We start from the raw sequence: 14522 nt of genomic DNA, 5'->3' as shown, positions 1-14522 counted from the left end.
ACAGACTTATAGGGACACACGGAAAACCACTAGTGGACACAAACACATGGATACAAATACATAGATAGACTAAAGAATGCAAACACACACACATGGATACAAACAAACGGATAAAATTACACACACATGGATACACACTTATACAGACACACACTTGCGAACACACACACCGTCACACACTTATAAGGACACACGGAAAACCACTAGTGGACACACACATGGATACAAACATATGGAAAGACTCACATATGCACACATGGATACACACTGGTGGACACACAATGGATAACAATATAGGGATAGAGTCATGGACACACACAGATACACACTTATACGGACACACACACCTAGATACACACTCAAATGGAAACATGGATGAACTGATGGTAACATAAGGTTACACACATGGAGAGCCATGATGGACACACACACACACACACACACAATAGTAGAACTAGTTTTTATTTGAACAGTTTCCAGCTTCAGTACACAACAATATTCAAGTAAAGTCAGAGGTTCAATTCCCGACACACACACACAAGGTGGCGTGGACAAGCGAACATTAAAGCCACACGTGGTACAAAGTCGTCGACAACTCGAAGCTTCTACACAAACTTCGGCGACACATCCATCAGTTCTCTTGTCGCTCGCTAACGAACGCGACGCCGAGAGAAGCAGGAATCTTTTCCACATCAGGGCAGGAGATTGAAAACCTGCTCTGGTGTCGCGACAATCACACAACCGCTGGTCAGGTGACGGATCTGATTGATTGACAGGTGTCGACGTATGTCGTTCAGGAAACCAAACGACTCAGGAGTTTGTTCGTAAGAAAATATAACTTTGTTATTACAGATTAAACATTTCTGTAAACGTTATTTTTTTTTAAATACACTCATTTTCAGGTACCTCAGTGTGTGTCCGTGTGTGTGTTTGTGTATCTAAATGTGAGTGTGTTTAATATCCTCATAGCACTATGTTTGTGTATCATTTGTTTTTAATTCTTTTATATGATCTTTAATAATTAAATATATCATCTTTAAATTTAATTCTATGTTCATTTGTGTGAAAAGTTGTGTAGTACTTTTCAATGACTGGATTGTCATATTTGTGAGGAAAGTTTTGTGTCCTATGTTTTTTTTTCGTGTCCATCAGGTAAAAAAATGTTCGCCTGTTAAAAAAAAAAATTTATAATTTATGTGCAAAATTTTTTTTTTTTCTCTCCCATCACTCGCCAGTCACTCCAGTGAGTTCACACGGTTGTGTTGTTTGTCGTCCGACATGAAGGTTGTGTTGTTGGAAGGCACTACATCCTGGTGACCAGGTGGCTGACCAGCCTCTGGAGGTCGTTGGTGCGACGCCTGGTGGTGTTCAGCACCTCCACGTGGTTGGCTCGCTCCGTGCTCTCGTAGTCCAGCACCACCTTGTTGGTGATGAGCGACAGCCCGAAGACGCGCAGTCCGCAGTGACGCGCCACCACCACCTCCGGGACGGTGCTCATGCCTGCGGGTGTCAACAAGAACATGTGAGACGAGGCGTCACAGACGTTTGGATGTTTTCAAGTGTATTTTTGGACGAAGATGAAGACAAGTGAGCTCCAGTCGCTACATTAAAATGAACAAACATCTTTGTCTATATCTCTAAAAAGAGACATATCTGGTCTGTGCATGTGTGGGAGAAAGACAAGGCAAAAGCAATCGATCCACGAGACATCAATCTCTTTAAAGTTATTAAATAAAACTACATTTTAAAGTAAATCTTATATGGAATTGACTTGACTTTAACCAGGTATTTTAATATGTAATATTATAACTGGGACTTGTCTGTGAAGAGAAACTACTACGAGTTTCAGAGAAATTAAGTGATTTGAACAGAAAATTGGAATATATTTTGCAATGATATTATACAGTATATATAAACCATAGTTGAAGTTATAGGTGCCATAGTTCTTTCATGGTTTATAGTTCAATAATGTGTGTCTAAACAAGAAGGAGCTGTCTCACCTGCAGTTAATAAAAAACTCTTCTGAGCAGCTCTAGTAGAAGAACTCACATTTCTCCGATCCTTAAAACTCTTCACTGGCTGCCAGTTTCTTTCAGGATCAACTTTAAAATTCTGGTTCTTACTTTCAGATCTATTCATGGTCAGACCTTCCATCAGTGATCTGATCCAGACTTACACCCCAGCTCGGGCTCTGAGGTCTGTGGATCAGAATCTACTGATGGTTCCTGAACACACTTCAGGACCAGAGGAGAGAAATCCTTCCAGACTGTTGCTCCTAAGCTTTGGAACCATCTCTGTGTTTGATGATCTACTGACTCCTTCAAGAAACATCTGAAGACCCTTGTATTTGTGCTTTTCCCTGATTTTCTGAGACAAACACAGGAGGTGTTTGTCTTATGTGTCTTAACATTTTAAAGTATATATTTTAACTGTGTATTGTTTTTGATCGCTTTGTGACCCTGGTCTAGAAAGATCTTTACAAATAACCTTTACTTAATTACGTCCTCCACAGTTTAAGGAACACTGAAATCCCCCAAGATCTTGGCGATGACTGAGGACGAGAGGATACAGTGACTCCAGCAGCTTTTAAAGCTGATGTTTCGACATATTTTGGTGTAAAAAAAAATGAAATCAGTTACGACTTCGTCAAGAGCCATGTGGTCTGTAAATACTACAACACCAGAGTCAAGTACTGGACAATACTACACATATATACTTGTTACTACACTATCACAACACCAGAGTCAAGTACTGGACAATACTACACATATATACTTGTTACTACACTTGTACTGTAAGAGAGTTAGACTTCAAGAAATAAAAAGATAAAAGACAATCAAAGAGGTGGATGAGCTCATGTATCCTATGGTTTTGTTCACGGGTGAGGGGAAAGGTGGATCAGTGCAGTGTCACAAGCTTTATGTAAAGTCTTTCACGGTGAAGAAAGAGCTGAGCCAGAAGACTAAACTCTCTATTTTGCCCTCAATTTTTCTCATCTTTGAACGTCAACTTTTTCACCGCAGCAACGAGATGGAGGATACAAGCGACCAAAATAACTTTTGTTTGTTTGGACTCAGGAGAGACTCCTAGAAGAACCTCCTCCACAAAGGGAGTCCAAAGGAGGGACAGACTGACGACAGAAAGTTCCAGATTAAGTCCATTTTGAAGAGATAAGGTTCTCACCGACGGCGTCAGCTCCCAGCATTTTCACGAGTTTGGACTCCGCGATGGTCTCGTAGGTCGGTCCCGCCAACATGACGTAGACGCCCTCTCGAAGGAACTCCCCGCACCCCTGCTCCTCGGCCACCTCCCGGGCCAGGTCCCTCAGGTCGCGGTCGTAGGCGTCCGACATGCACGGGAATCTGACGCCGAATCTGTGGAGCCCAGTAAGACGCCGTTGCCATGGGAACGCTCGGAGACGGCAGAGACGAGGCCTACCTGTCGTCGTTGTGTCCGGTCAGAGGACTCTGACCCGCGAAGCCCGGCATGTTGATGTGATCCTTGATGATCATGATGTCGCCCACGTCGAAGCCGCTGTTCAGACCCCCCGCCGCGTTCGTCACGATCACCGTCTTCACGCCCAGCAGGGCGAACACTCGCACCGGGTACGTGACCTGAACGGACGGAAGCTCGGAGTTAAGATGGAAGTTCATCAGTGTCATCAGAATATTGATGATTGAATTTAACTTTTCAGATGTTGAAACTTGACATTTTAGCTTTGTTTTCACTTTTATTTTGTTGTCTCACTTCCTGTTCTCTCCTTTATCATCTCCTCCAGTCAGCTGTGCGTCTGATCAAAGCTGATCCTGCGCTGGTTTGTATTCTTTTCCCTACTTTGGATTATTCATGTTGGATTTCTTACGTTTGGCATCTTTAGTTTGTTGTTTGTTAGCGAGTGTTTTGACCCCCATGTTTTATTTTCTGTTTCCAGGTTCCCTGTTGTTTCCCTTTGTTTCCTGTTTTACTCCCCGGTTCGTTGGATGCTTTGGTTTTTGGACATTTAGAGATTTTGTCTGTTTTTTCTGTTTAGTACTGCTATTTTTATTAATGTAAATATATATACATATATATCCTTGATTCTCCTGTGTTGTCTCGAACTTTTAAGTATATATTTTATTGGGTATTGTTTTGATTGTTTAAGCGCTTTGTGACCCTGGTCTAGAAAAGCGCTCTACAAACATCACTTACTTACTTAAATATTTAAATAAATCATTAAAGGCGCTGTAAGAGAAGGGCAGCCTCTCCAGTAGCTCCAAAGTAATGATCTATGGACTCACTGGTGACAAGAGATCTCTGGACAAACTACTCTCATCATGGATGATGACATCATCCTCTGAACGCTGTCATCAGTGAACAGAGAAGCAGATGGAGCATGAATGTTGCTCCCATGATGCAACACTAATAGACTCTGGGACTCATTTATTCCTTGTGATATTAGATTGTTTAATTCTGAATAGAGTGAAATGATGATGTTATTCTATTCTATGTTTATCTTTTTTTTGGGGCATAATCTTACTCAATACCGGTAATTTGTATAGTTGAATTATTTTGTAAATAATATAATTTAAAAAACTGAGCTTGATATTATCAATAATTTAAAAAGTAATTTAATAACCTTTTTTTTTTCCGTAATTCGTAGTCTTTTAAAATAGATATAAAAAATGTTGGTTTCCCCAGACAATACCAAAAGAGCAGCGAGCTACTTGGTCCAACTTTCAGCCAATCATGCGACACGCAGACGATCATGTGACGACGCAATAATCCATCGTGGTGGATTCTTAAGACACGATTTCAGTTATTGGCTCAGTGTTTAAACGGATTCCTCTGGTAAGATGACACCTTCATACCTAGAATGTTTTTATGGATTTAAAAGGCTTGAATGCTCCTCCCATGATGCAACACTTATAGACTCAGGGACTCATTCCTCCTTCTTAATGCTATTAGATGGTTATTTCTAGGTTTGGAGTTGAGTGGAGTGAAAGGATGATTTTATTCTATTCTATATTTAGCTTTGTATCCTTTTCTTTGCGGTGATCTATGTTCTTTATTTTGATCTTTGTTCTTCATACTTGCACTTGTCATCTCTTGCACTTTGTTCTTTGTTTACCTTTAGTTCTTGTTATTGTTTTTATGATGTCATCTCTTGCGCTTTGTTCCTTCTTTACGTTTAGTTCTTGTTATTATGATGTCTGCTGTGAGCTAGAAACCCAATTTCCCTCCAGAGGGATTAATAAAGTCAATCAATCTAAAAACACCCAAAGTTGAACATTTCAAAAGTCAAAGTGTAACAACGAACTCGCACACGTCGAAGGAGAGTTTACCGTTTTCATGTCGTATCCTTCGTAGAAGTGGAATCGTCCCTGCATGCAGACGCACTCGCGTCCCTGGAGACTCCCGAACACCAGCTGTCCAGCGTGTCCCTCCACTGCAGCACACAGACCACGGTCAGCGACGTCAAGTCAGTGGCTACACAACACATACTGCGCATCACAGGACCAGAGACGCACAAATACAGTCGCCGTTCGACACAAAGAAGTACAACACAAGACAAAAGGAAAACGAAATGAGTCACTTGGAAGCTTCGGAACGTTTCTGTCTCTCGTCTAAAAGACGGTTTTCGAGGAGTCACTGGAGAATCTTGACAGTGTAGTCAGTGACCTCAGAATATTGAAGGTTTGAACCAAACATTTCAAATGTCAATAAAATTAATTATTTTTGAATAATATTACTCAATAATTTGAATAGTTGAATTATTTTGTAAATAATTTAGTTTGATATCATCAATAATTTAAAAAGTATTTTTTATAAACTCTTCTTTTTTTTTTGTCTTTATTGGTAGTCTTTTAAATTAAATATTAAAAATGTTGGTTTCCACAGACAATACCAAAAGAGCACCGAGCTACTTGGTCCAACTCTCAGCCAATCATGCGACACGCAGACGATCATGTGACGACGTAGAACCAATGACGCAATAATTCAGGGTGGTGGATTTTAAAGATAAGATTTCAGTTATTGGCTGAGTGTTCGATCGGATTCCTCTGGTAAAAATGACACCTTCATACCTTGATTTTTTAAATGGATTTAAAAGGCTACGAATTGAAAACATTGAGTAAGAAAATAAGTAAGTATTTAAAAAAGAACATTCAAATATTCTGATATTATGAACAGTTGGGACATTAAGGAAGACAACAAAACAACATAAAAAGCACACAGAGTGTAAACATTAATTGCTTCTGTTTATACTATATTGCACTATTTTTAACTTATTAATATTAATATTTATACTTTCATATATACACTCACTCTGCTGTGTTTTTTAATGGTTGCCAAGCAACGAAATATTCGTTGCCAGATTCACTGCGGTGTCCTTCTGTGCAATGACAATAAAAGAAAGTCTAAAGTCTAAACCCACCGGTGCTGACGGGGAAGTGCGGGATGTCTTTGTAAGGATACGCTTCCTGGCCCTCCATCAGGTCCGCGAGGCCGCCGAGACCAGACCCACATATGACGGCCACTTCAGGGCGGTACTTGGTATTGGTCAGCAGCCAGCCGGCCGTCTCCTTGTACTCCTCGTACGCAAACGTGCGGCTGGAGAAACAAACATTACGTCAAAGGTCTTGGAGACGACGATGTTGTGAAGAGATATATGTATAAATACATGTTAGAGTAGGAACGTTTTTAGGTACAAACCTCATGTCGTGTCACTGTTTCTCAAACTAACACTGCGGCGTTTTGTCTGTGTTTTTGTAACGAACAACAAAGCAGTTTAGTCTTGTATGTCTTTGAATTGTCATTCAAGCTCTGCACAACAAATGGCCATTACATTATGACCATATACAGATAGTAGGAGTGTGTTTTGACAATAATCTAGCAATACAATATATATAGTGATACTGTGGTAACAAGTATATATGTGTAGTATTGTCGAGAACTTGACTCTGGTGTTGTGATAGTGTAGTAACAAGTATATATGTGTAGTATTGTCCAGTACTTGACTCTGGTGTTGTGATACTGTAGTAACAAGTATATATGTGTAGTATTGTCCAGTACTTGACTCTGGTGTTGTGATACTGTAGTAACAAGTATATATGTGTAGTATTGTCCAGTACTTGACTCTGGTGTTGTGATGCTGTAGTAACAAGTATATATGTGTAGTATTGTCCAGTACTTGACTCTGGTGTTGTGATAGTGTAGTAACAAGTATAAATGTGTAGTATTGTCCAGTACTTGACTCTGGTGTTGTGATACTGTAGTAACAAGTATATATGTGTAGTATTGTCCAGTACTTGACTCTGGTGTTGTGATACTGTAGTAACAAGTATATATGTGTAGTTTTGTCGAGTACTTGACTCTGGTGTTGTGATAGTGTAGTAACAAGTATATATGTGTAGTATTGTCCAGTACTTGACTCTGGTGTTGTGATAGTGTAGTAACAAGTATATATGTGTAGTATTGTCCAGTACTTGACTCTGGTGTTGTGATAGTGTAGTAACAAGTATATATGTGTAGCATTGTCCAGTACTTGACTCTGGTGTTGTGATGCTGTAGTAACAAGTATATATGTGTAGTATTGTCGAGTACTTCACTCTGGTGTTGTGATACTGTAGTAACAAGTATATATGTGTAGTATTGTCCAGTACTTGACTCTGGTGTTGTGATGCTGTAGTAACAAGTATATATGTGTGGTATTGTCCAGTACTTGACTCTGGTGTTGTGATACTGTAGTAACAAGTATATATGTGTAGTATTGTCCAGTACTTGACTCTGGTGTTGTGATGCTGTAGTAACAAGTATATATGTGTAGTATTGTCGAGTACTTCACTCTGGTGTTGTGATACTGTAGTAACAAGTATATATGTGTAGTATTGTCGAGTACTTCACTCTGGTGTTGTGATAGTGTAGTAACAAGTATACATGTGTAGTATTGTCGAGTACTTGACTCTGGTGTTGTGATAGTGTAGTAACAAGTTTATATCTGTAGTATTGTCGAGTACTTGACTCTGCTGTTGTGATAGTGTAGTAACAAGTATACATGTGTAGTATTGTCGAGTACTTGACTCTGGTGTTGTAGTATTTACAGACCACATGACTCTTGACGAAGTCGTAACTGATTTAATTTGTTTTCAAACCATAATGTGTCCAAACATCAACTTTAAAAGCTGCTGAACTCACTGTATCCTCTCGTCCTCAGTCAACACAAGATTTCGCTTGTAGTGTTGGCGTCGGAAAATGTAATGTCTAATTCCAACAAGAAGCAAGTTTAATTACAACACAAAAAAATAACAATATTTGTCTGTTGTTCATGATTGATTATTTTTATTTAAAAAAACTTATTGAAATATAAATCATTTAAAAAATCCATCTGTTTCTCTGCTCACTGATGACAGTGTTCAGAGGATGAAGTCATCATCATGATGGACAGTAGTTTGTCCAGAGATCTCTTGTCACCAGTGAGTCCAGCTTCAACCACTGAGCTCCTGATCAACCTGTTGACACTTGGACACATTCCAGCCCCAACACACCACAGCATCCAACACTGGCCTCCAGAGATGGTAGAACCTGCCTATGTAGTCGTAATGTTTTCACTGAGATGTGAACATGTTTTTATTGTCGCTCATTGTTTCTGTGTTCCATTGATGAGGACTTTTTGTTCTGACAGTAATGTTCGCTAAACCTGCTTCTTGAATTGAGCCTCAGGTCAAACAACAACAATGGGAAAGTTGACAATAAGGAGTGACGTGACGGTGAATGCTGCTCACCTTGTTAAACTTGATGAAAACTGTCAGGTGAGTGACGCACACAAGTGAATCATTACGTGAGAATAAGTGAAAGAACAAGTGAATGAATACAACAAGATCTTTCAGCAAACTTTGTATTAACAAAATGAACCCTGAACCTTTTAAGGCATACACATTTCCACTAGATTATTATTATCACTATCCCCCTTTAGATGAGAAATATAGATAGATAGATGGATAGATTAACTTTATTATCTATATTTTTCATCTATATGGGGATGGTAATAATACTAATCTAGTGGAAATGTGTATATATGATGTGTTTAATTGTTTAATTGCAGCATAACATTTAAATTTGCCTACATTTATCCCTCATTATTCTCAGTTATCATACTTCCTCTTCCATATACTTGTTTAATAATATATATATTTTTAAATAAAGTGTCATTATAAATAGCATGTTGATTGATTTTAAAGTTGAGACAAAATGTAGGTAAAGTGGAATTGTGTTCTTCAAATTAATTATTTGATATTGTTATTGTTGTCATTATTGCTTTAGCATCAATAAAGTTTTTTTTAATTTCACTTCGCCTCGCTCATCTTCTTCGTGAGTGCTCGGGATTCTCCGTCAGGGCTCGGTGCTCCGGCCGGATGCTAAGCCGTCATGTGCTGGTGGTCGTTACGTAACCAGGAGCTGTCCGTGGTGCTGTCTGAGCTCCCCATTCAGGATCTGCGGTTCTGGGCTCGAACTCGAGACCCTCATCCAAACACCACCACCTCGTCTGAACTAGTCTTCAGGACCTTAACTGTTGTAACGGCTTAGCTAAGAGTGAGAGAACCACGTGACCACGACTCTCTGGATCAATACATTGACGAGTTTCTTCTTCTATCAAATATCGATCCTACCTTTCGTGAGGGGTCGCCATGGTTGTCGCTCCTGATCCTGGTCTTGATGCCTCGCTGAGCAGCTGATGGAGGAACAAGTGCTGCTGCGTCACTGCGCAGGGACGGAGGTCATGCTGCGCCATGACGTCACTGAGAGGGGGCGTGGCTCGAGAACTTTTTTTTTACAAGACTGGATAATCCAATTAACGAGTCGGATTAATAATCCCTTCCCTCTGGGTCCTTCCACACATCCAACAGTACTGGCTGTTTAAAACCCACATGATCAATATTTAAACAAAAGGCTTCAGTTTCTGTCGAACCAGTTTCACATAAACATTGTGTTAATTAAATGTTTGCCTCGAGCAACGACAGCGACGCAAGACACTTGTTATTTTAGTTTATTTGTATTTATTATGAAGGACAATTGACACTCAATGCTATACTTGATTCATGTTTATTTATTTCAGGCTTTTCCTTGATTTTCTGGAACTCCTGTTGTGTTATCAATTTATCTTGACCTTTAAAATATATACTTTATTGAATATTGTTTTGATTGTTTAAGCGCTTTTTGACCCTGAAAAAAACATGTTCTGATTCCAAAGAGGGTTGATTAGGAATTTGGGGAAATTGTCCGTCGGTATGAGTGTGTGTGTGAATGGTTATCTGTCTTTGTGTGCCCTTAGACAGACTGGCGTCCTGTCCAGGGTGTCCCTTGCCTCACGCCCATAGAAACTGGGACAGGCTTTAGACCCCTATAAAGGATAAAGTGTTTGGGTTCATCTAAAAAATCCAAAACTACATTTTTTTTTACATTAAACTGAAGAAAAAGCTGAATATTTTAAAATAAATAGATGTTTCTTATCTGTAACCGGTTTGTTGAGAACCATTTATTTGCTTTTTAAGAACTGAAAATAATTAGATGGATAGAATAAAAGCTGAACTTAAATGTTTGTGTAAATTATACAGTATGTGTCTTACACGTGAATGTCTTAAAAATAACTTCGTTTTTTGACAATACTTTATTATAATCAACATTATAAAAAACACTAGATAATAAGCTCATAATTAAAACAATACTCACATGGTTTCTATTGTTAAACAACACTGCTTTGTGATTAGAAAGGAAGCAACGATTTCTGGGAAACTATTCCAAATATTTCTAGGGTGAATGATCAAAGGTAGAAAACTTGTGCTCCAACACTAAAACCTTTTAATCGGGGGGATCAATGTCTGCGGCTGAGGAAAGAATAAATCTGATAAATTCACGCTCACTGAGCTCTGCGGTGAAATATTTCCCACATTTGTGTTTCAGACCTGCTGTGAGCAGTTATAATAATAATACATTTTTATTTGGAAGCACAAGTTCTACCTTATCTAATGTCAAAACTATCAAGGCCACTTTAAAAGCACTAAAAGGAGAACAATAAAAGCATGAAACCAATAAAATCACGAGATAAAAAGCAGTAGCATAAAGTCAACACAATAAAATCAGGCTCTAACAGTAAAAACGACGAGAGGTCACGAGAGGTACGGAACAGGTGAGTTTTGATCAGAAGAGTCAGGTGGTAAAGAGCTGTAGTCACTTACACTCACTCAACTATTCTTCATAGTCCACACTGTCAACATCCAACTGGCATCAGCAATTATCATCAAGTTAAAATCTCCATCCTGAAATGATACCGAAAGAAAAACTTTTTTTTTTATATCGTCTGACGATGAACTCTTCCCTCCCACTATGAATCAACACATCCTTTAACTTTCTGTTAACTTTTAACTTTGGACAATAAGTGCCAGATCTAGTGTCAAATGTGTTCTTGCTCAGCGTGTGTAATGTTACGTAAACAAGACCAGAGTTACACACTTTATTATCTCTGAAGATGTAATTACTTTGATCTCATCATAAGATATCAACTTGATTTTAAACTCCCAAAGACCGAAAGAAGTTTGATTGATTCAAATACCTTAATTCTTCCCACTTTGTTTGAGCATTAAATACACATGTTAGGACTTACAGTACACATACTAAAAAAACCATTGCAACAAAAAGTCTTAATAAATATATTAATAAAAAACAATATATAGTAATAAATATAGGTTAAAATAATACATTATTCTTAATATATTAACAATAAATAAGAAGACAATACACTTGAGAGTGGCTTTCTCAGTTTGCATGGAATGCCTTCCCACTGCATGTCACAAATGCGCCTTCATTTTACGTTTTTAAAACTCATCTTAAAACACAGTTTTACACACTGCGAATCTTATATTATTTCATTATGATTCTTCATCATCTCATGGTTTTAGTTGTCTTATTATATTGTTTACCTTTATGCATCACTTAGTCGCCAAAATGTATTGTTTTAACTTGCATCACGAATAAAACGCTACGGTTTAACAACATTACCATCAGTTTATAACGTACGAATGAAAATAGAATTATTCTATATTTAAAATAAGTATTCAGTTCTTAGAAGTCACGTGGACCATGACGACAACTTTAAATTATTTAAAAATATATATTATATAATATATTATAAAACGATCGTTAAATCCTTTATTATTTCTAACAAGCTCGAGAGTTTTATATCAACAAGTCGCTTTCGCCGCGCGTTGATGACGTAGCAGTCTGCTCCTGTGTTTGGCGTGTGTTGTCGTCAGGGAGGCCGTTGCTATGGAAACCACGCTCAACAAAGTTGCTCTGACGACTTTGAATGAACGACTGAGGTGAGACTTTTTTCTCCATTCTTTCATTTAAAAAAACAACTCGTTCATAAGAAGAGTTTTAGTCACCATCTCTCATGTAGCATGCTAGCTAACAGTCAACGTTTGTAGACGTCATTGTCCCGCTATTTTATCTTCATTCTACCTTCTAGACATCCAACAAGATTCAGAATAAGGTAAAAGTGAAAAGGAAAAAAAGTCGAGGAATTTGCGCCTTTTAGCTACTTTTATTAGCAGCTAACGTTAGCATTAAACTACTAACTCAATACAATTAATAAAATGGCGGATCAGGAGGAGAGTAAGTAACGACTTGTTTGCAACTATCTATCAAACTTATTTTCCTTTTTCTAAACCCAGTTATGTGTGTGATGTTGTTGAAGTGACTGAAGCCACGTCTGAATTAAATCAATTTTCTGTGATCTAGAACATGACAGTTTGTTTCTAGAATCTGTCTTAATTATTTGCTTTCTTTATAGTTCGTGACTTATTTTCCAAACCTAAGTAAAACTCTCTAAAACAGAATCAAACACTTTTATTGCCAGTGTTGTAAACACAAGACCGTTGTTTTATATGGTGAGATTACAGAAAAAAAGGAATGAAAACTAAACTAAACAAAAATAGATTCATACATTACGATATATTAAAATAAAATATATATTTCCAAAGAATGGCATATAAATAATGAATATTAAAGGATAAATGGAACATTTTGTTCAACAGTCATCTTCTAAACAGACAACAGCCAGAATTCTGAGCTACTCTAGTAGAAGAACTCACATTTCTCCGATCCTTAAAACTCTTCACTGGCTTCCAGTTTCTTTCAGGATCAACTTTAAAATTCTGGTTCTTACTTTCAGATCTATTCATGGTCAGACCTTCCATCAGTGATCTGATCCAGACTTACACCCCAGCTCGGGCTCTGAGGTCTGTGGATCAGAATCTACTGATGGTTCCTGAACACGGTTCAGGACCAGAGGAGAGAAATCCTTCCAGACTGTTGCTCCTAAGCTTTGGAACCATCTCTGTGTTTGATGATCTACTGACTCCTTCAAGAAACATCTTAAGACGTTTCTATTTGTTCAGGCTTTTCCTTGATTTTCTGGAACTCCTGTTGTGTTCTCAGTTTTATCTTGATCTTTAAAGTATATATTTTATTTAATATTGTTTTGATTGTTTAAGCGCTTTGTGACCCTGGTCTGGAAAAGCGCTATACAAATAAAAAATACTTACTTACTTACTAAAAACTTTTACAAAATGCTTTCATGACACATTAGAAGCGTGTTTGATTCCCAGTGATGATGTCCAAGTGGTCGTTGGTAACTCTTACATACTTGACTCTTGCATCTTCTCCTGTCAGTCGCCCAGCACGTGTGATGCTCCTTCAGCGGCGCTTCAACATTCTGCAGATTCATCAGGAATTCCTTCGCGGCGGACGGTGTTCGCTCTTTTACTCCAAAGCGAACCTGGAAATCCAGTCCGACTCGTTGGGGTTAATGACCTGAAGGCGCCATGAATTCATCCGTCGGGTAATAGCAGTTTCACAGCAACAACCTTCACATGTCTTTTTGTCTTGTTGTAAGACCTGTATTCTAACAGTGGACATCATGACCCAACGTATTGTTTGTTTTTTATTCAGCAATTACTCATATACGTGTTGATTTATTTATGTTTTTAAAGTCGTTTCCATGTTGTTTATCTGATTATTGACCTACAGAATATCTGCTGATGTGGACACACAAGTTTCTTTGTGAGTAAACATGTCTTTGAAGTATCAAAGGAGATGCTGGTCAATAAGGAGGGAAGGACCCTCTGTGTGTCAGCACAAACGTTACTATGAGACTCCGCTGAGGTTTCCAGCATCTTGACAGTTAACATGAATTCGGAAGGGTCAGTTTTTACTTTCAAAATGTTGAGATATTCCTGGAATGTCCCAGCTAGACAGGTCAACCTTTTTGTACTTGATTTTAAAAAGCTGTAGGTTGTTTTTAGGGCTGTGTATCGGCAGTAATCTGACAATATAATACAAATCACAATACAGTGTCAACAGTACAATATGTAGTGATACTCTTGTAACAAGTATATATGTGTAGAATTGTCGAGTACTTGACTCTGGTGTTGTGATAATGTAGTAACAAGTATATATGTGTAGTATTGTCCAGTACTTGACTCTGGTGT

The 14522-nt window shown here is 38.2% G+C and overlaps 2 protein-coding genes across 3 annotated transcripts in view; one reads left to right on the top strand and one right to left on the bottom strand.

The window, feature by feature from the left end:
- Positions 1-446: 446 nt before the first annotated feature.
- pnp6 (purine nucleoside phosphorylase 6) lies at positions 447-11241 on the bottom strand. 2 transcript variants are annotated; one of them, XM_087797469.1, is made up of 7 exons: positions 11217-11241; positions 9645-9887; positions 6413-6588; positions 5322-5425; positions 3439-3614; positions 3184-3374; positions 447-1500 (listed from the first exon to the last, which is right to left on the bottom strand). In XM_087797469.1, exons 2-7 carry the CDS (start codon positions 9764-9766, stop codon positions 1304-1306), a joined length of 966 nt encoding a protein of 321 aa, XP_087653595.1. In that variant the 5' UTR covers positions 9767-9887; positions 11217-11241; the 3' UTR covers positions 447-1303. The 2 variants fall into 2 exon arrangements, with proteins under 2 accessions (XP_087653595.1, XP_087653594.1); XM_087797468.1 differs by lacking the exon at positions 11217-11241 and having other exon boundaries at positions 9645-11210.
- A 1170-nt stretch (positions 11242-12411) lies between these two features.
- The window catches only part of hydin (HYDIN axonemal central pair apparatus protein), a 105240-nt gene continuing 103129 nt past the window's right edge, over positions 12412-14522 (top strand). Inside the window, exons 1-2 of the mRNA XM_087797813.1 lie at positions 12412-12523; positions 13705-13873. Coding sequence (XP_087653939.1) covers positions 13857-13873 — 17 coding nt within the window. The 5' untranslated portion in view covers positions 12412-12523; positions 13705-13856. The remainder of the gene's footprint in view (positions 12524-13704; positions 13874-14522) is intronic.

The sequence above is a fragment of the Callionymus lyra genome, chromosome 8 (assembly GCF_982586985.1).
Source record: "Callionymus lyra chromosome 8, fCalLyr1.hap1.1, whole genome shotgun sequence".
In the NCBI taxonomy this organism is placed as follows: domain Eukaryota; kingdom Metazoa; phylum Chordata; class Actinopteri; order Syngnathiformes; family Callionymidae; genus Callionymus; species Callionymus lyra.
Note: the sequence above shows the minus strand (reverse complement) of the source record. Positions and strands in the feature narration are given on the sequence as shown.

Bases quoted from the DNA above. Each gene is read 5' to 3' on its own strand.
- pnp6 (XM_087797469.1), bottom strand. From the start codon at position 9,766: ATGGCGCAGCATGACCTCCGTCCCTGCGCAGTGACGCAGCAGCACTTG. The intron at 5,426-6,412 runs GTGGGTTTAGAC...TGTGTGCTGCAG, and splicing joins GCACTTCCCCGTCAGCACCG to TGGAGGGACACGCTGGACAG. The intron at 3,615-5,321 runs GTAAACTCTCCT...CCGTCCGTTCAG, and splicing joins AAGGATACGACATGAAAACG to GTCACGTACCCGGTGCGAGT.